This window comes from Lathamus discolor, chromosome 10 (genome assembly GCF_037157495.1).
Source record: "Lathamus discolor isolate bLatDis1 chromosome 10, bLatDis1.hap1, whole genome shotgun sequence".
Taxonomy (NCBI): Eukaryota; Metazoa; Chordata; class Aves; order Psittaciformes; family Psittacidae; genus Lathamus; species Lathamus discolor.
In genome coordinates this window covers 9,280,464-9,302,664 of record NC_088893.1, presented here as the reverse complement: position 1 = coordinate 9,302,664, position 22,201 = coordinate 9,280,464, and the positions used below count along the sequence as shown (strand labels likewise).

At 39.0% G+C, this 22,201-nt stretch overlaps 1 protein-coding gene across 1 annotated transcript in view; it reads right to left on the bottom strand.

The window, feature by feature from the left end:
- Nucleotides 1–3,195: 3,195 nt before the first annotated feature.
- Nucleotides 3,196–22,201, bottom strand: part of ATP10B (ATPase phospholipid transporting 10B (putative)) — a 241,866-nt gene continuing 222,860 nt past the window's right edge. The window contains exons 16-27 of the mRNA XM_065690824.1: nt 21,152–21,737; nt 20,509–20,615; nt 19,648–19,774; nt 18,041–18,225; nt 14,353–14,665; nt 13,088–13,164; nt 12,415–12,540; nt 10,864–11,064; nt 9,104–9,184; nt 8,888–8,992; nt 8,472–8,659; nt 3,196–5,499 (exon numbers count right to left, since the gene is read on the bottom strand). Of these exons, the coding sequence (XP_065546896.1) occupies nt 4,998–5,499; nt 8,472–8,659; nt 8,888–8,992; nt 9,104–9,184; nt 10,864–11,064; nt 12,415–12,540; nt 13,088–13,164; nt 14,353–14,665; nt 18,041–18,225; nt 19,648–19,774; nt 20,509–20,615; nt 21,152–21,737 (2,598 nt within the window). The 3' untranslated portion in view covers nt 3,196–4,997. The remainder of the gene's footprint in view (nt 5,500–8,471; nt 8,660–8,887; nt 8,993–9,103; nt 9,185–10,863; nt 11,065–12,414; nt 12,541–13,087; nt 13,165–14,352; nt 14,666–18,040; nt 18,226–19,647; nt 19,775–20,508; nt 20,616–21,151; nt 21,738–22,201) is intronic.

Sequence of the window (22,201 nt, the reverse complement as noted above, 5' to 3'; positions counted from 1 at the left end):
GGTGAATCCACCTGGTTCTTGGCCTGCCTGCAGATTTGTCCATTTTTTGGTGTTTTTTTTTGTTTGCTGTGGGGTTTTGATTGTTTGGTTATTTTTTTTTTAACGCAACAAATAAATGTACAGGTGTTCCCTAAGTGGTCTGAGTTCAAAGAGAACAAGGTTAGCAAACCAGGGAGGAATATCAGCATACAAAAGGAAGGTCCAGCTGTGTTTGGATTTCTCTTCCAATGTATTGTCTACTTATTTTAAATTGTTTTCAGTGCTTGGAATACATTGTTTCCATTTGAGGTTCTTTGGATGCCATCTTATGCAAAGTACTATGCCCAGAAAGACTGAAGTACCTGCTGACCCACTGGAACAGCCTAGAGGCTATTAAACGAATGCATTCAGCTGCAGAGCCCGACTTTGCTTTCTGACTGGCTTCAAACTCTTTCCAGGACTGCAGGCAAAGTGGAGAACAACACATTGTGGAGAACAATATCTGAACAACTGAAAGCATAACACATAGCTCTGACAAGTCCCTTGTCGGGGTTATCTGAGGCAGTTGAAGAGATTATCTGTGGCTCTTGTGCCACCCTCATGATGAGGGCAATGAACTGTGGCGGAGAAATAACCCCCAAGGCTGGCAGCAAAACTGCTCCCCAGGCCCATAGAGATCTTGACTCAGCTTTGTAGTGTTGAGTGGATGACAGCAGCAAAGTAGCAGCTTTTGATTTCTGTGAAGTCAAGGTCAAAATCAGTTTCCATGGAGCCAAAAACTGACCTTTTGGTTACAGCGGTGATCCTTTACAGAGCTCTGCTTTCCTGTCGAAGAACACAATAACCACTCAAGTTCTTTGGCCACTAACATGGAAAGAAACCTGCAATGTACGCCTCGAGGTTGGAGCATACTTCAGTAGCTGCACTGGGGATGGAGAATAAATGACCATTGCCTTGAATGCCTTCAGAAAACAGACAACTACCCCTCTGATGTGTTTGGAAAAATAATGATTCAGACTCTGTTCAGTCTCAGTCTTGTTTATGTAGCTGAGAATAATCAGGTGTTAAATTAAAGAGCAGGGCAGCAAGTTCTGCTCACAATTTTCTCATGTACTGATAATTGCAGCAAGTTCCAATCACCGACAATGTCAAAAGTGCTTTATAGATCTTCAGTGTTATTTGGTCAGCTTTCTAAATCCCACCCTCTGTGATCATTATCTTTAAGAGCCTCTTGTCTCCACGTTTATATTTTTACTCATCAGTGCTGCTTACAAGTACCTAATCATGCCACATCCTGCCTGCAGTCACCTTGCCCCTAAAGCAAATAGCTCTGTACTGGCACACCGCCTCAAAGTGCAATCAAACAAATGAATTAAACATTGCAGCATCAGCCAACAGAGTGACAAAATATACGCAATTCATCCTTGGGAAAAGTGGTTTCTCTGCTAGAGCACAATGCAAAGCTATCTCTACATAATTTAAAACCTGAGTTTGCATTTCTGAGAGATAGAAGAAAAAAGATCCCTTTACCCCACCTGAACAATTCTGGATTTTAGGCTGAACAGCTATTACTGATATCAAGCAGATAATCAACTGTAACTTTCAAAGACCACATCTCCAACTTGCTGTGCTAAGACACAAACAAAGTGTAGACATGGATATGCATTTCCTGCACCTCGTATTATGAAAACCTGAACAACTTGTTGAGAACACAATGGATGGTTCTTCACTGACCGTTGCAAGCAGCCTGTCATTGCATCTGCTAGTCAGCCAATAGACCTGGTAAGCCTCTATGAGGTGCCACTTTCATTTTGCCGCATAGGTACAACTCTGTATAGCTCAAAGCACTGTTGCATATATAGTATTCTTATTATAATAATATCATAGAACAAAAAAAAAGAGTATGCAATAATTCCATTAAAAAACACATGAATTTTAGTGTTTCATAGTCCAAGTACATGAAATATTGAATATCACCAGAGGATACATTAAAAAGTGAGACTCCTGTTCTGTTGTGAAGCATTCATTCCCATTAGAACTAATGGAACATGTATCTTGACAGTATTATTAAATATATATTGAAATAATAATAATAAAAAAGCTAGTTTGGAATTCCAGTTATGTCTAAATAACCCATTTAGTAAATACACATCCCCTCTTGTATATAAATTCTTCGGAGGGCTTGCTTTCTTACTGTAGGCTTACATTCATTGGGAAAAAAAATCATGTTTTTTAGCTCTAGATCCTACTTCCCAAAGGGGTTTCAGCTCATGATCAAAGGGAAGTGCCTGTTCACCATCTTTTTAACATGATAGTTCATGATTACTGCTTACCCAAGGGTAAAGGGAAGATCACACTGATTAGGAGTGAATATAGGTCCTGAACTATGTCAGCATCTGCTTTGGAGGAGGGATGGTAGCACTGTCACCCTATCAGGGGAGAGATTTGCAAAGCTGTAGAGTCAGCTGGGATGCAGAGGCCAGGTCTTGCCTGATGCTGCCTTACTTTTTCTGGTTGTTTCAGCTTTCTCTCTCCTCGAGGGTCAGGAATGCTTTTCCTCTATGCTGCAAAATCTTCAAGAAAATGAATCTATTGAACTGTTTTGTTATCGTCTTCCACAACAGAATTAACAGATTGTAGGTCTAGCTGTAGAATTACTTAAGGCAGACATTCATATCTGGATTCTTTCCTTTAACTGAAATAACTATTTTTGGTCACAGTCTGGAGGCAACTTACAGACTGTCTTCTACCTATTTCACCCCTTAATATAGTGAGGCCTCCATCACCACAGAGCTTTTAAGTGTGATTTTGTAGGAGATAATAAGCAGTCCTTCCTTCATTCCCCCTCTTAAAAGGCCCTCCTTTACCTATATGCCATTCCTGAACCTAAGCCCAGCTGTCAGGGCAAAATGTATGTTAGAACAGTTTTGCAGAAGCTGTGATGAGAAAACATGGAACTAATTGGTGCTTTGAATTCAGGAATGTCTACAGGTCTTCTAGATTTGCTTAAACATAACTTGTCCAGCCCTTTCCCATATATGCTAAGTCCCTTTGTGCATTCAGATAAATTTGTTATCTAGTTTTTGTGATAAGCATTCCTATAGCATGGTCTACTAAATAGAGGAGTGACCTCTGGAAACATGAGTTTGTCACTCATGGTGACATAGGAAAACCACTCTTCTGCCTCCGTTTTTGTCCTCTGAATGACACACCAAATCATGACCATATTACATTTATTATTATAAAAACACTTCACATTTTGTAATAAAATGCATAAGAAAATGGCATCTTCTTTAAGCTCAAAGGAAATGGACCATTTAATGTAAGAACATGGTTGTGAATCATGAAGGTTTCGTCTTAAGTCTTGTCACCCAAGGTCCATTCCCAGCTAGTGAGCAAACATTTGAACAATCTCACACTCCATTAACAATAATCTCAGCTATGCCTAATTCCCTTCCTTTTGTATATCGCACAAAAAATATATCTTTCTGCATTATTTTACAGCTGACAGTTAACACTTTAACAATTACAGCTCTATGTATGCTCTTGCTCTGGCTATCAGAAATCCCAGTGGCAGATATGATACTCAATTTTGCCTGAGTTGCTTTAAAGTAACATCTTGAAGACTTCAGTTACAGTAATTATTATAACACACAGAAGTTAAATTAGTATTTTCTAAATATAAGGTTATGAAACAGATCACACATTGTGATAGTAAATAGCCAAATTAATATGACATGCATAAAAAAAGGCTTAAAACCTACTTAAGTCAGAAGCAGCAGTAGATTCACAAAAGCACAGTCGGCTTGAATTTTAAAAAGTTCAGATTTCACCCCACATTGTGAAGAAAAACTTGGGAAATGGTCTTAGTAGTCAACATTTCTATAAGAAATACCAGTCACCTTTCATTGCATTGCAATACATAGTGATGACGGTGACATTTTCTTCCCCCCTCCATCTTGCTGCTCTGAGATACTGAAAGGGATAAATGTATTGTGCATATTTTGGTCATTCTACACTATTTACTTACTGCAATGTGATTAGTGACCTTCATATATTGCTTGTCAAAATCTTCATTATTGAGATCTCCATCAACTACTAAATGTAACCAACTGTGGGGAGGAACATAATTTATACTTGGTTGAATGCAGCAACACTACATAATAATATAGAGAATGTAAGGAAGAAACTGGATTTCTAGACGAAAAAGGAGGGACAACTTTAGAACTCTAGAACACATGTCCTTGAATTTGACTTGTTATATCTATCTCCTTCTGTAGGTATGAAGTAAACTCTACTTATCCCTGAGTTATTCTCTCAGTTCTTGTAGTTCAGTATTTGCATTTTTTCTACTTCATAAATTCATTTGTTCTTTTCTTAACAGTATCGGGTCAAAACACTGGCTGCATAAAAATAGTGAGCTTACTGTTCAGGGAAACAGACTATAAACTTGATATTGTTATACTGATGAATTCCGTATATTAAAACCTGGAACATTCTGTCATCTCTTTCCAATACTGCTATTCTGCAAATACCTTTAATACCAAGAGGTAACATATTTTCCAGGTGGAACTAATTTTTAAGTTAGTAAGGTCTTTTTAAGACTTTGATAGTAAAAGCTAGAGCGGGATGTGTTGCTCTAAGACTTAATATAGAATGGATTCTCTTTCTATTACCTCAATAGCATAATAACATTGAAACATTACTAGTACAATTACTCCCAATTACCGTGAAAGAAAAATATCTCTTGATGAAATAAAGAAATTGTGTATTTCTCAGAAACTGTGTGATGCTCATTTAACATTCCTCTAATGAGACAAAACCAGGAAGATCAAGAAGTCATGTAATGACAAACTACATGCACTCTTAGGAAAAGTCACATTAGAGATGTTATTGTACTACTCCTCATGTCTCTCTCCTTTTGTAGCGAGCATCATGGTTAAGTATAAATAGACTTTTTATTTTTCTTACAGTATCCTTCTCCACGTGGACTGTGTATCCCATTTCTGAATGTCCCTTCAGAGTGTCACTGCACTAACAGATCGCCGGTGACTTCCATGGTTAAAACTGTTCTCATTACCTTTAGTCAGTTTGCCACTGTCCTGTCCAGTTGTTACCCCGCTGGGTACAAGGGGGTAATGGCCAGAGAAAGGTCCTGCTGAAGGGTCTGTAGCAGTAGATTCTTCCTCTGCCCACCTATTAAAGAAATAGTAGCCTTCTTCAGGAGTCTGTTTCCTGAGATGATTTACTTCGGAGGTTGAAAGTCTCTGTCTTTCTGTGTCCCTGTGAGACACCTCTGCGGCTGGATGTAAAAATGGTGACACACATAAGTGGCTGATGTTTTGGTCAAGATCATCATTAGATGTAGGTGATGTTACAGGTGAGACAGAATTAGGTTGTTTTCTTGATCTCAATTTCTGGATTTCAAGATCCTTGTGCCCTTTAGGAAGTTTATCTAGTTGCTGTGCTTTCAGAATCAGAGGTGTTCCAATGGTTCCTCGCAGAGCAAAAATAAAGAACCTGATGAAATAGGAAAAGAATGGATTATTTTACTAGAGGGTTCCTTCCACAATCTGCATCACAGAACACAGATCCAGTTGCTAATTTTCCATTGCTCTACAGACATCTAGTAAACACCTTATACCTGGGTTGACTCCTGGATCTTAATGCAACATGTAAGTACACACCTACCTTGACCTGTCAAGTCAACTACATGTATATAAATACTAAATATATTCTAATAGAACCACCTGATTAAGGAACACTGTAAGAACGATGCACAGAAACTTACCAAGAGATGAAGTATTTGAAGAGGTGGAGTTATATTTATACTGCTACATATACATATACTACATATATCATGAACCCAGAAATTTAAAACCCTTGGCTTATGCATTTGCTCAGGAGGCAGTAAAAACCAGAAAGTGTCCTACCTCCCCTTTGCAGAACAGAGAACTTATATAAGCATATATTGTGAGCAGTGAGAAAGCACACAGCTTCTCTCCATGTCACGTCAGTTTTGTCTGAAAATCAAAGTCTCTTTCAAAGCATCTTTTTAATAGGATTTGACCTTTACATAGATGGCCTCGATATGCATTTTAAAACAAACATGGGGACTCTTTGAAATTGCGTTAAGAAAGCTGCTGTCCTCACATCCTGCTGCTAAATGTATGCATAAATAAGTATAACAAGATTAAAAAACCTAACAAGCCAAACAAAGTACAGAAAGGTCTTTTAAGGCAATGGGTTTCTCAGGCCTATCTGCACAAGCAGGAGTGGATAAACATATATTTGGTGTGCCTGGGCTCAGGCTGGTTAATCCCATAGCATCTCAGGACTGGGAACTGTTCAGTTGCTAATTAGAGTTGGGCAGCTAAGAGCACAGCCACAGAGAGACCAGGTCTGGCTGTGCAGATCTGGTGTGGATCATATTGTCCTCTTTCCCCTCAAGCTGTCCTCTGTATCTTCTATGCAAACTGCAGGTGGACCAGACAGGAAGACAGAAAAAGGAAGGAGAACTGTGTATTTCATCCCATGAACTGCTTTCATTTGCTTCTGCCCTTCCCACAGCCCTGCAGAGTGTGAGACCCAGTTACCTGTCAGGCCTTCACAGTGCTTCCTGGCAGACCACAGCCTGCCTTCCATAGCTGGAGAAGTAGATCTGGTTCATATGTTGAAATCCTCCAGAGACACAGTACCCTCCCTTGCCAATGAATGAACATGATATTCAGATCCCTTTCTTCTCAGATTTGAGGGCTTTAGTACCTAGCACAGTGCAGTTTGTGTCCCAAAATAAAATTCAGAGGCAGTTTTGAGATGTGGATGCATGGAGGATGCACTGCAACGTGCTATAGGAAAAGCCTGTGTGCAGGGAGGGCACAGGCAAGCCCCCACGGGGCACCTGCACTGTCTCAGAAGTGTCAGCTAGCACAGAATGCAATAGCAAAAGGGAGAGCCAAGGAGACCAAGGATTTTAACAAAACCTCTTAGAAGCTTCTTAGAAAGAAACCAGAATCTCAAGGCTCCAAGGTTTCTGAAGGAGACAGGGAGCTGGCAGTGTGGTGAGATGAACAGAGTGAACTTAAGTGCACTTCAACAAAGGGTGGTTTCACCACTGCTGTGATACGCTGACACAGCTAAATTATAGCAGAAACTGGGGGTAGATATTCTGTGAACTGAAGGACTCTGCAGAAAATAATCTGGGGTACCTACATGAAGGAACTGTAGTTCTCCAACTTTGAAGATAGGAAGATAAAAATCTTTAAGCTCAGTATCCTGCTGAGGCAGCAACAATCTTAAACTTGCTGAATTCCCAAGATGGAGACACAAGTTCTCCAACCACGTGTTTGATGTAGCTCTTGGTAGAAAGCTCAGGGTCTAAAATGACACTGTGAATGAGGGCTGATAGGAAAACAAAAATCACACAGGGGCAGAACAGACTAGGAAAGGATGCCCTTCCCAGAAGACATGAGACCTTACTGAACTATGTGTTGTTTATTCTGACCTGGTTATATAATGTAACATGTAATCATAAGAGCATCTCAACTCAAATGGGGAAATAATAATTTGAAGAAAAATATTACCTGTCTTGAAAGGTTCCTTTTTAGACAAAGTTAAGGCTCAGATTCTAATGCCTTAAAGCACTTGCAGAATCAGACACTAAAAATATTTTCCTGTTTCTTCCAATACCAGTGTGCTGCACTACATGACAATTAGGATGAGAAGGACACTAGCAAGACAGTGAAACCAACCATTTCTGTCATTGTCCAAGGACAAACACAGATTTTAAATAAGTAGTGAAACTCAGACAAAGCATATCTGCTTAAAGAATGATTACAGTATTAAGTATGAAAAGCAGTATGGTTGCCACATACATATACAGGAACAGAACTGCTGTGTTTTTCAAGCAATCTTTCTCAGCAACCTATCAAAATCCCTCCCCAGACAGCATTCAGCCTCAGTCAAAGCTGTCTTTAACCTACCTGATTTGTCACACAGCGTAGAACTAAAATTCTGGATGCAGAAAATTATTTAATATATAAACATGTTTTTTAATTTTGCCTAACAATGCATTATAATGTACTTAAACAGAATACATTCTGTAACTTTCAAAGCATATAGGACTATTTCAAAGTCTCTCTTTCTAGTTTTTATCAGCTCAACAACGTTGTGTTTATGATAAGGAGCAAGTTCGTAGCAGATTTGTAGTGGTAAACTTTGCTAAGCACCCCAGAAAGAAAGGTTTTCCTGGCTGGAAAACAAAAGCAATAGATATAAAGTGATTCTCTAGGGTTGTATAACTGAATAAATTGATGGTTCATGAACTGGAAAGTTGAACCCAGGCATCTGACTTCCACACTCCTCACCTGTCCCTGTGTAACACATGTGCCCAACATACCACATATCTATAACACAGCGTTACTGTTATTTCACTCAAATGCCTACAAATTCACAAAATGAAAACTGAGAGGAAAACAATGAATCATTCAAACCTCGGCAAGAGTGCGATGACGGGGGTAATAAGACACAGCAAATAGAAGGTGGGGTCTGAAAGCTGTTTCTCCATAATCCAGTAGGGATTGGTAGGAGGGTTGCAGAGCACACAGGAGGCATTGTAGATCAGTGAGAAGACCAGGTAAAATGCCACACTGCCAATCATCGTTACCACGTGGAACAGGGTCTGCAAGCAGAATGTGCAAAATGACAGTGATGCTTGTGACACTGATTCTGGGTATAAGACAGGAGGATACAAAGTCAGATTAGAAAGAACATATCCAATAGTGCATCTGTTACCTACTTTTTCTGACCTGGAATTCAGGTAGATGGCTCTAAAACACAATGTCTGTACAGTATGCTGTGTTCACAATAGAAAAACAGTAAAAATGAATGGGACAGGTCAAACACGTACCCATGTTTTCATTTCTAGAGCCTGGTGCAAGAGAATTGTCAGGAGGGAGATGGTATTCATGGGGTTTCCAAAGGAAAACACGTCTATGTCAGAGTCCTCATAGGTCTAGAAAAAAGGCAGATTGACTGTGATGAACTTTGACAATTCAGAAGTGAATTCATCTGTTTTTTTTAAGGAGAACAGGAACATGAGAATATTAATGACCCTGATACTTACCAAGTAAGGGACAAAGAAGCAAATGAGGCTCTGATAGAAAGCATCCAACATTGTAATGATAAAAGTTGATAGGTTGTATATCTGTAGGAATTTATAGACAAGGGTCATTATGATGGGAAACACATCTATAGGCTGTCCTGAAGACATAATTACTGCCTGTTTTTCTTCTATCCAGCTACTGATTCTATCCAACTACTGGTCTCTCTTCATGAGTAAAAGGCTCCTGAGCAGCTGATTTAGACTGAACACTTATCTGTGAAAATGCATTTTCACTGTGTTAAGTGAAGACAGACCTTGACTAAAGACAGACCTTAGGAAGGTTAGCCAGTCAACTGAAGGTCTTATAAGCTGAATATCATGAATGTCCCCCCCACCTCCGCAAAGGACCCCATTCCTCAAACATTTTTCAAACAAAGCTCTTACTGGAGCTATAGAATTGATCAGATTTCTTTTCTGTTAAGGTTCTTTCTACCAAAACATCTATTTTGTGCCATTTTAATTTGATTACTTGGCATATTTATACTTATCTAGTGACCTGTGTGACCACAGCTCTGGTGGAGTGGGGTACGTTATTGGAGTGACAGAAGGCTGGACTTGTGTTGTTTTAATGCAGACAAAATGCCAAAGCAACAACAATAACCTCTTCAAAATGGTAAAGAACATATATTATTGCACGTATGTGAGGTCCAAGAGTTCCTAAGAAAAGTGATAGAAAGTCCTAAAAGCCTCAAATTCTGCACTCTCTTGCCTTGGTTTTTCAAACCATCATTAAACACAGTGTGAACCACCAGCGTTCATCAGTGCCAAAAATCGCAGTCCAGGAAAATGAAAGTAAATATTAGGAGAAAACGAGCAAATTCGTAAGTACCCTGCAATTTCAAACTCAGATAATTTCAAATTTTGCTCATTAACATTCTCATAATTTCATATTAAAAATATTAAGGCAATTGGGAATAAGTGCTACTGTACTGTATGTATCTGCAAAACCAGGTATGTATGTCTGTATATGTGTCCTTTTTGCAAACATATTGATATCAGGATGGTTCTTGAAACCTCATGGGCAAACGGGTAAAAATGTGTCATATTTCATTAATGTTTTCTGAGGGTTGTCAACACTGAGTAGTCAAAGTAAAAAACCCAGTCAAGTTGGTTATCAATTTAAGGGTTTGTGTTTCAAGTCACTTTGCTGTAATCTTTTTAACAAGCTTTTCTTCTTCAGTAGGTTGAGACTGTTCAAAGCACCAGATCTGAGCAGAGTTTAATCATGGGCCAGCTAAACTATTTTATCTTAATTTGTTACATTTCTTATCCTGTTTTCTCCTTATGCTTTCACTGAGAAATTTTCCATCAATATGGTGTGTATATATATATATATATACACGCACACACATATTTGCTCTATCATCTCTTCAGATCAGAAACACCAAACACAAGGCTGATTCACTAGCACATCACTTATTATAACGCAGCTTTGGTAACAAACTGGATTGCTCCATATATTTAATGACAGAATAAACCTTCCCATTTACATCTTCCAGCTATGGAACAAGCACCCAGCCTCATTTCCAGGAAGCAACTTCAATCATATGTTCCTTACCAGTTCTTCTGACAGTTATACCTTCTTTTAGTGAACATCAATAAACTAGAAACCATAAATGGATCATTTGGTTCCAAATAAATCTATAATTTGCTCCTCACAAAACCAAGACACCTGCAGTCCTGTGGCTTATCAAGCAGTTATTTCAGCAATCAAGACATACCTCTGAATTTTGTCCATTCTTATACAACTCGGGCAAACCTAGAAGTGTTTCTGCAGAAACATCTCTATCCAGGACTCCAAAGAGAAGAGAGGGCATCGACGTGAAGAAGAGATTGAAAAAAATCATCTGCCAGTAATCTATCATTGTGCTGCCTGAGAACCCACAGAAGAACTGGTACCAGAAGAGCAGGTTGACATAGCTCTGTGTAGAAGCAGATACAAACACAAACTCTTACAAGCCAAACTGTGATTCCCCACATGAGCAGAAGCACATCCTTCAGGCTGGTATGATTTCATTTCTCTGGGTTGTGGGAGTTTTAAAGCTGCACCTTTTCTGGGGCCTATTTTACATCCACTTCTTTTCCCTACACTGTTCCTAGCTGTTACAGCTGATCTGGACTTTAGTTTGCAATGCATAGATGATCTATGTCTCTCATAGTTCCACCTATGAGGTTTATGTAGTACACTGGTTATTAACAGAATCTCTCAAGAATGTATTGTTTTGGTTAAAGGTATCATCAGCAGACAGCTCTGCACTTTATTTCATAAAGCAGTATATCCTGAGGATGCTCTTCACACTGATCCACTGTCATACAGCTTTTTAAAAGCCATTAGGTTTCTTTAAGAACATGTCAGAGAATAATTAAGCTGACTGTTCACAGCTCTGAGCACCAGATTTTTAAATCCTTTTGCAAACTGGTTGTCCATGCAGAATCAAAGGTCTCCTGTGCCTTAATGGTACGGGGGAGATAAAAGAAGAGCAGCACCCCAGTCTGGAGAGCTATTTTGCATTGAAAATTACTCTTTTGAACTCTAAAAGGATGCCCAATCAAGAAAAAAGAAGTTTCCATTTTCATTATAAATGTTAACAGTGATAAGAAGCAATCTTTATTCAAAATCATATATAAAAAACCCCAACCCAGATACTTTGAATTCTAAGTAAATAGTCTTTCATGCTCAGAGTGTATTTCATGTCAAATGGACTTGTTTGCACAGTCTTGTTAACTGTATTACTATCAGGTTTTTCCACTTTACATTATTCTTCAATGCACAGCTCATTTGCATATACATTAAATTTTTAATAAAAATGCCAGATATGACCACACCATTACTTGCAAGTGGTTCCTATCAAATTAAATGCAGAAATTCAGAGGTTTCACAGGCAAACAATTCTTAGTGCAATGCCGTCTTATGTATTCCAGCACTAATAATCTGCTCTTCCTTATGTAAATTTTATTTTGAGGCTCACGGGTATTATTAATAAAGTTTCTTGAACTACCTATCAAAGTTACTAAGCCTTGAGTCCTTTTCCCTCTGGAATAATACTGTTTCAAAATATATCTAGAGCCCATATTTTCCTCAATGCTTTATACAGCACACTACTAAGAAGAAGGTAGCATGTTATAAACTTGAAAACTGAAGAAACAGGAAGACTAGCTTCATAAAAAGTAAGAGTATAACCTGCAAAAAACCAAACCAACCACCCCAAAAATCCCAGCCCTGGACTTAATCTTTTCTAGGATGGAAATTTCCAGAGTCTGAAGAGTCTTACCACATTTTTGTAGAAAAAGTAAATCACCATCTTTGCCAGGCGAGCATAACACCAATGTCCGTGGACAAGAAGCAGTTTTTTGAGATGCTTAAATCGAGATATTGCAAAGTCGCTAGCCATGACAGCCTTTGGTAAAAAAAAAATAGAAGTTAATTTACAGTATGTTTCTCAACTATCAACATAATGAACATGGATGAGGAAATGATTTTCTGCTATTTAATGCTGCAGAAAAAAACCCAAACCCAATAAACCAAAACCCTGAGAAAATAGTTGGAACTTTCTATCTCTGCAGAGCAGTCTATCTTAGAAAAATGAGGAAGGGGGATACATAAGAAGGAAGCTGGGGCAGAAAATACTGAAAGACAATAAACAAAACCTGGAAATGCTATAGCAAAGAGGATTCAGAAGCCAGATACTGACCTAACACTGGCCAGGCATCTGCTAATTTTCCAGGCTTATGAGCAAACACACGCTTGTCCGTGCATGGTAATTGTTGGATCAAAACACTCTCTTTTGGCTGAACCCATAATTACAAACTGCATATTAATTTACAACAGTAATGATGCCAAATTGCATTTTTAAGATGACACTCGAGTATAGGGCTTCTATGAAACTTAATAAGTGGCGAGAGACTATATGACAAATGAGGAAAGGAAATAAATTGAAAGCATACCTGCATGCCTTCTTGGCCAGATATCCCAATTCCAATATCAGCTGCTTGAATCATACTTACATCATTTGCACCATCACCTAGAATGGGAAGACAGAAGGGATCAATAAAGATGCAAGAAAGGGTGCTTGATATGAAATGCTTATATCAGAAGAAGAAAAACCCCTTAGCTATGCTGATTAATAAAGGCTATTCTGTACTGCCACACATCTTAGGTTTGAGTTACTTAAGGTAACATCATCAAGCAGCAAGCAATCATGACCTCTAGGCACTGATCTTGGTTGGAACACCTTCTTTTCCAGAAGACCTGGATCCACCAGGGCTAACCCCAACCCTGGGACCAGCTGGGTGGTGTTACGGACACCACGACACAACCTACATCTGTATTGTTTTGTATGTTTCTGCTTAGTGAACTCCTTGAGCTCAGAAACATGCTTTGCAGCACCCTACTTCACTAAATTCTCTAAATCATATGATAAATTTGATTGGTGCTGACAGTGTAACAAGCCAGTTTCAGAAGTTATTCTGCTTATTTCAACTTGCAGCAATGTGTCATATACATAACCAAATTTCCATGGAAAGAACAGGTATGGTTGTTGCCTGCAATGTGAAGATTTTGAATTAGGTTAGCTGGCAAAGCAAAATAAATGAAGTGGAAGGCTGAAACCCTGTATTTTGAACTTCTAAGGCAAAGCAAGAAATTTGAAAATACATCAGACACTTCTTTTTTTATTTGGTCCAGAGAGGTGTATTTTTTAGTTTTAAGTCATAAAAATCAGTTCTGTAAGCATTTTAGTGGGAACACTTACCAAAAGTGAAGCATGAAACTTAAAGCATTTCACATTATTTGGATGTGAAAAGCAAAAGAGTCTGTGTTTAATACCACTCTTGGGATAACTCTGTTTTTATCAGTTCGGAAAATCTGACAGGAAAGAGCTTTATGAAAAGGCAAAACAGTGACTACTACTGATGCTTTCCACACCCAGAGGAATGTGAACATACATTTGTACTGGTGAACATGAAAGGTACTACTGGGAGATTCTGAATTTGGAGTGCCTTTGTCTTGCTTAAATGGGGGACAGGTTTGTTCAATGAAAGCTGGAGAAAGACTTTTATACGGCTTTTGATCAGGAAAGAGTATTCAATGCTGGTTTCCCACTGTATCTATCTGAGGCACAAAGAATAGCTCATACAATATATTCCATACACTTCCATAACTCAGAAGGAAAAAGCTTCCCCCTTTCTCCTGAGATTCAGAATGGAGGTACCTATTGATAGGGTCATCACGTTAAGCTGCCTCCGGACGAGCTTGACCACCATGCTCTTCTGAAGAGGTGTGGAACGGCAACACAGCACTGAGTGGCAGTGCTTCGTCAGTGTCAGGAACTTCTCCTCCAGGCCCCCCTGGAAGATGATGTTCAATGTCCGCCCATCAACCACCAGCCCAAACTCAGGGTTTGGGGCCGCAGAGGCTGCAAAAGATGCTGGGATAATGCCAAAAAATTTCCTCCGTGGTTTTTCTGCCTCATAGTTCTTCCTCACCTCTTCCAAGGTTAAATTCAAGAGAGATTCACAGGTTTCCTGTGAGAAAACAGAAGTAGTTCTAGAAATAGTTATCCCCATTTCCCTTTACAGCACAGCACCTTGCAAAGTGTATATTTGTATAATCACGCCAGTGGGTTTAAGCCTATCAGGTAAACATTAGAGAAAACTGAGAAACTCACTGATTTGTCAGATTTGAGAGTCAACTCCATCAGTGAAACACTGTGGATCTTAACAGCTAGTTAGCTGTAGTAAAGAATTACTTTAAAAGAAAATAATCTTCCCATCAGGAGGACATATTTTATTTGGAATTACAGTTAAGAAATTTAAAAACCTCCTCTTTTCTAAAGGATGTTTTCAAAATCTAGTTCTGATGTGAAAGGTGTGAGATATTGCAGTGCTTGCTTCCCTCAGAAACAAACTGGTAGAGAAACAAGAGGTTCAGATTTTCAAAATGAATTGGTAGCTTTGACAGTTTGGCCTTTTTTAGGTCACAAACCAGGTGTGTGTCACATGCACATTTCTATTAGGGACAGAAATAAAGCTTCATATCGCCCAGCACTGTGCCCCAAACACAAACTAAGTCTTTCCCTCTTGCACATCTGCCTCGTTTTGGAATGAAGTCCCCTTTTAGATGCAAACAACTGGAATCGAATTAGTATCAAATGCAAAAAGATTTAAGGTGAGCACTTTTATCTCTCCCATACAGATCTCCTAAATTGGCACACTACAATCAGAGAAAAAACAGAATGATCTAAAAGTATTTATGCTGCCTGTTAGTACTAAAAGTCCTCCTTCCATGGCATGGCACTGAATACCTGAGGAGCTAATCACTCCTTTTTCTACCTTTTCTGTCAGCTTTATTGAGAGATGATTCAGTTCTAAAATGTTATTTTCACTTTATGTTGCATAATGTACATGTGTAGGATGTTTGCAAGATTTAAATTACACTTAAGTGGGAGGTTCTGGAATCAAATGTACCTCTGACATCTAATAAAAAGCTGCATCTAGCCTGCACACTTAAAACCTATAAAAGAAATACCAAAGCAACAACATCTTTCCGTGAACAAACCAAAAATTGCAGTGGAAATTCCTACTTTGCCTTGGCTTTGCTTTTTACATGAAGACCCCGAAAGACCTCCTTGTGTTGCTGCTTCCTGGAAGGTACTTACTTTTCAGCATTTGAATAAGCTGTTGGGCTCAGGGGCTAAAGAGATTCCCTTCCCACTGATGCCAGTTCAAGGGTTAATTCTGGCTAAATTAATGAGGCAAATGCTTTGTATGCATTATTTGTTTTTCCCTGCTTCTGCCATTGGGAGACCCTTTCAGAACCAGTGTCCTTGGCTTCATTCTGAAAGGGAGGGAACTAAATCTTATTGTGGAGCAACTCCAGTGCCCACTGAACCACCCATATTCACACCAGTGCCCATATATACACAGCTTGCATCAGCCTGGATCAAGGGCCATATAGGGTGCTATGGGTAAATGCTCGTGCCTCTGATTCCAGGAGCCAGGGTGGTCCCGCCTGCAGCACTTCTCTGACAGAAACCATCTTCTAATTTCCATCCTAAATATATTCATTCTGCTTCCCGTTAAAGCAGATATGCGTATCAAATGAAATTACACATTGAAGCAAGGAATGTATTCCGTGCCAAATTCTGTATCATCTATGCGTGTTTCCCTATTTCCATGACATTAAAAGAGACAGACATTTGCATAGGATTTTATTCTTGTTCGGAGAGCTACTAACTGCAGACAAAAGCATTTAGAAAGTAGGCCATCTAACTGCTGTATACAATTGTCTATCACAAGAAAAACAGTCAGCATTTTAACTACAATTAATCCTCACAATAGCTTTATAGACAGAAAGGCAAGCTTGTGTTATTAACCCCTCTTCTGTGGGGAAGAAAAACCTGAGGCAACCAAGACCTTGTTGAGGCTCATCTCATGTAACTCCTGATACTGCTGAGTATGGGCCACACATGTGGGCTGCATAGAAAGGACAAAGCAGCACACCGGGAAACGGGCAGTGACTACTGCCAAGAGCACCCCTGGGCATCCAGAGCTATAAGGGAAATAAGAAGTCACTAGCAAGAAAATAGAGAAGGACATCACAGCTGGCATTTTGAACCCTGCTTTTGGGTTTTAAAAATGCAATGGGTCTGGTTTAAGCACAATGCCTGAACTTGCTCTCCCCAAAATCCATCCCACAAAGCCATTTCTTCCACCAGGATGCCTGGAGGGATGAAATGTTAGGCTGTGCACAGTGGTAGCCATTCTGCTTTCAGAAAGCAAAGTGTCGTTTTCCTGGTATTCTACATTCCCAAACCTGCTTCATAGACTGCAAAAGCCAAGGTTGCTTTTCCAAAGTCTTGTACTCTCACCGTCCTCAATGGCATTTATCTTCTTTGAAGGTCAGGAATCTTATTTTCTCTCTTCTATTCAGACAGTTTCAACAACAGCCATAGATTACACCACAGACTTTTCACTGTATTTCAGTGAGTCATAGGAGCTGACAGATGCCCCTTGAAGTGGTTGTCCTCATTTTGGAGCATGTTTGCTTTGCCTACTGCCTTCCTTATTGCCCATGGAAATTCAGGGAATATCTGTACACATCAACAACTATGTCAAGAAAGTGATTATTTTTTAACTGGCCCACAAGAACTATATTCAGGTTTCCAAGAAGGTGAAATGCTGTTTACACAAAAAGTACTGGATTAAATTGTTCACTAATAAATTTCTGATTAAACCTAATCCTATTAGAGAGCATACAACTAGAAAGTTCTGAATTGAATCGAAACTACACCTACATACCTTTTCCAGACTGAATCACACAGTACTTTCCAAGTCTCTTCCTACACATAGCTCAGAGGGTTAAAATATCATTGTAACTGAAATTTCCATTGCAAGATCAGAAACCAGATATCAATATTATTAAGGACTCAAGCAGTTTATTTTTTTTTAAAGAATATTTTAGCTTAGAAAAATCATAGAATCATAGAATAGTTAGGGTTGGAAAGGACCTTCAGATCATCTAGTTCCAACCCCTCTGCCATGGGCAGGGACACCTCACACTAAACCATGTCTTCCGAGGCTCTGTCCAATCTGGCCTTGAACACTGCCAGGGACGGAGCATTCACAGCTTCCCTGGGCAACCCATTCCAGTGCCTCACCACCCTAACAGTAAAGAACTTCTTCCTTATATCCAATCTAAATCATTGTATTTTAATTAAATAAAACTTAACCTGTCCTGTGTTTCAATTCATCCTGTTACATGTGATCTAAAGGGTTTCTGGCCTAATGCTGCTATGTAGGCTTTAGGTTGGCTGTTTTGTGCTGAATGCAATCTAAAGCAAAACACTGTCAAGCTGCAAAGAGAGAGAAAGATAGTAAATTCTGTGTCTCTCTACTCACCTTACTTTCAGTGTTAATTGTGAAGACAGTGTCTCTTTGGTTCAAGAGTTTACAGGAATACGCAATGTTAATTGCTGTTTCCTGTTTGTCTCCTGTCAGCACCCAAATCTGTATCCCAGCTTCTCGAAGAGCTGCAATAGTGTCAGGCACTCCATCTTGCAGCCGATCCTCAATCCCTGTTGCTCCTGGGCAAACAGGAAAAGAAATTAACTAGTTTTCTTTCATTTGGAAATCATGTTGCCATTTTTTTTAAAGAAGATGTCTTTGACTTCCAGCTGTGATCCTGAACTTATTGAGAGCTGATCCAAGATATTGTCCATCAAACAAACACACAGGCACAAGATCTGCATTTGGATTAAGATCTGAATGTGTCAGAAACCAAGTCCTGGCATTTCATTTTACTCATTGCTAGAACAATGCATTTCGTTTCTTTTCAATAATCCAAAATGACAATGTACTGGCAGAGAAATTACACCATATGCATTTTTAAAGTACTGCATTAAGCCCCATCAAAGCAACCAGAAGAAGATGGACTTTGACTATTTAAACGAATGCTGTCCTTATTATCAAGTCAAATGCTTCACTCATCAAAGGGAACTGGAACAGTAAGTTTTTATTTTGAAAATGCACAAACTTAGAAGCAGATGAAAGCACTCATCCTGATAACAAGTCACCACCTGTATGTTACAATATTTCTCCACTTATCTCTTCCACTAGAGGTCAGTTTGAAGACGCAGCAACTCTGATACGTTAAACATGGATATTGATTTAAACTAAAAAAAAAACAACCCACTTGTGAAATTAAGAATGAAAGCACACAAGATCCTTAAGATTTGGCAAAGGTAACAGATTCTGACAAGATCAACATTACCTATGTGGTTCTGCTTATGGCATTTACTGTTATTACTCTATTTTTTTTAAATCACTGCAAAGATTATGAGAAGCCGTAACGCTAATAGCTTGCAATAACAGAAATTCAGGATAATGAAGTATGGGCACAGATTGTATTCACAGAAAGATGAGACTGAGATAACTCCAAAAATCAAAGTCCTGAAGAGCAAAATGTTTGGAAACAGAATGAATTCCTCCATAATTCAACAGAATAGTGTTAGATATGAGGATGATGGATGATGCACAAGTGCCAATGAATGTAAGCTTTAACATGAAATATTATATACAGAGTGCAGAAAGCAAACATGACAATGCAACAGCAGCAGGAATTCACTAGCAAAAATACCTATTCCCTTGGAATTTGTGCTCAAACCTGAAGTTAATTTATAGTATTTTAAAGGTTTATCTAAGGACACAGACACATGATTGAATTATGGGAACTTCATTATCTACTGTGTCAGCTAAGCCACAGTAAAAGCTGATGTGCATGGTTTTTGCTCCTGGCACATATTTTCAGTACACTTTTTCAAAGTTAATGCTGCTCAAAATGTTTAGACAGTCATTGGTCTGTATACCCTAGCCCTGAGATTTCCAAACCTCGGAGGAAGGCTTTTTTGATATAAATTAGTATAAGGTGTTGTCTGTCTGATTGCCAAGAATATCACAGGAGAGCAAGTGAGATACTTCATACAATGACAATTCTTATTTTTAGCTACCCAGCAAGGTGAGTTTGGTCTCCAGATGCTGTGCTGTCTCCATTAACAACTCATCTCTGTTGTCAATTGCAGCTTCTGCCTCCCGACGAAAATTGGCCCATTTCTGAAAGTCATCTTCATTCAAGACCTGCATAACACAATTTAAAACAGAGCTCATTCAAAATTTAAATAAGAGAAGAATGCAAACGTTCTGGATCACAAAGACTTAGCTCCTATCCAGGCTGGTAAAGTACTGTGTCATCTTTAACATAACACAAACTTTTCCAAGAGAAGACTGCAAGAACTAGTAGCAATGAGAAAAATAGACCTGCCTTCCTGTGTGTATACATGGCCTACAGCTGAGACTTTAAAAATGTGACCCAGAGAAACACAGAGCCCTTCATTAGGACTTGGAAGTGGAAAACACAGTTTCTGAAGGTTGCTCTGCGTTTCTGCGGGTCTTGAATATGACCTATGTGTTGCACATAGACAACTTCTGTATTACAGTATCAGGCTAAGATGTACTAACCCAGCCCGAGGGCAAGATTTTTGAAAGCTGAATGCCAGGCAAAACAGAAATAGGTTGGCTCCTCTGTGGGCTTTTTATTTCTTGCTTGGAATCATTGTGGAGAAGGTCAGCTAGAGTTATCATTAGAGAAATAGAAATTAATGTTGTGAGACTGAACAAAAACCCATCATCTGCTCACACTTAGGAAAAAGCAAAAACAGACTGCAGAGCAACCAAATAGAGGGACAAAAAGATGGGTTGTGCCTGAGTTGTTCTTTGAAGAAGAAAGATTTATAACCATTATATTTTCCTAATAAATCTATTGATGTGCACAGAGCAAAACCATAAACAATATTAGGCTAATGCTCTCCTACCTTCTTAGCTATGCATAGAGTTCGTAGGCCATCACGGGCATAGTAGTCCAGATGCTTCTGTGTTTTTTCTTTTATTCTTTTCATTCTCTTCTCTGTGCTAATGTCATCTGTGAAATACAAGGAAAAATGTCCTTAGTTTAAGCACAGACCATTTCAGTACCTAATGGCCTAGAGGTTAAAAAGGAGTAGGCATTAGTAAACACTGGATTCCAATATAACAGCAATTCCTTTAAAAGCCCAGAAATGTTGGCAATGCCTAAGCTGAAAGCCTGCTAAAGATGCTCGTTTCCCTTAAGACACCATGGCTTGGATTTTTTTGTTTGTTTGTTTGTTAATGTTATAGCACTCTTGCTGACAAGCTGAAACCCGATGGTCAGACCCTTATGACAGTATTATTGCAGAGTACACAATCCACATGGGTTAGTGCTGTCAGTGAATTTTAATTAGCCCATTCCATATTCTGAGCACTACTCAGGTTAAATAAATACCTCCCTTCTGATCTGCAAAGATAACACTAGAGAAAGCTGCTTCTTTTTTTGTGCTTCTAATGCCTAGATATAATATTTCATGCAGAAAAGAGTACTGCAAACTCCTTGTGCTTCTTTATAGGAGACACAACAAAAATAGCTCATCGGCTAATTACCTTTGGCAGAGTCTTCCAGCAAGTCCATTATAACAGAGTCAGCTCCTTTTGTGTAGACAACAATTTCTTTGGTTAGAGGGTGCCTCACCACTACAGACATCCTTTTCCTTACTGAGTCAAATCCCAAAGTGTAGAGAATGTCAAAAGTCAGGAGCGTGCCTTGTGGCAACCTTACGGTCACCTGCTCAGGAGTTCGGGACACTAAAGTAAAGCTGTATGCCTGGGCAGCATAGACAAGCGCTGCCTCATCTGGGCTCTCAGCCTCATAACAAAAGTCTGTTGGCAAAGAACTGTTGGTCACAGATTTGAAAACTTCATCCAAGGAAGCACTTCCAATATCGGTGCTGTCCTTGCCCTGGAGTCCATCGTCTCTACCGCTGGCACAGTAGTCATTGTCATTGTCACAACAATCCAATGCAGCAAGCTGCTCTTCTGGGTTCCTTGCACTTAAGCTAGCACCTAGGTCTGAACTAGACTGACATGATGAAAAAGACTGACTAAGGCTTGCTAATTTTAGCCTCTGAAATATCTGGTGAATCTTCTCCAGGGTGATTCCTGAAGGTTTTATTGGTGGTGGTACTGTGACCTAGAATTATGAGAAAACCTATGGTTAAAAAAGAAATAAATGTGTACTACAAGATACTTTTCAAAACCTCAACATATTTTTCTATTTCTAAATGACGATAATGAGAAAATCAACCTTTTTCTTTTTTTTTTCCCTATTTTTTTTTCCTATGTAACTGTGGTGAGGAATTCAGTAGAGGAGTCACAGGTGAGCTGGCATCCAAAATTGATGGTGATTTGTACCTCTACCTCTGAAACAGAGATGGGATCAAACCCCTTGTAGTTCTGTCAATAGCCTGAGAGATCGAGAAAACTCAGTATATTCAACATACTTATAGCATATGTAATAGAAAATCTAAAAGAAAAAGTGAAGATACCGTGGTAGCCATAGCTATTCATCAAACATAAAAAGCCATGTCAGGAAGGCATATTCACAGGCAATGAAACAGTAGATATTACAAAAAAGGTTAAAGAACTAGAGGAGAA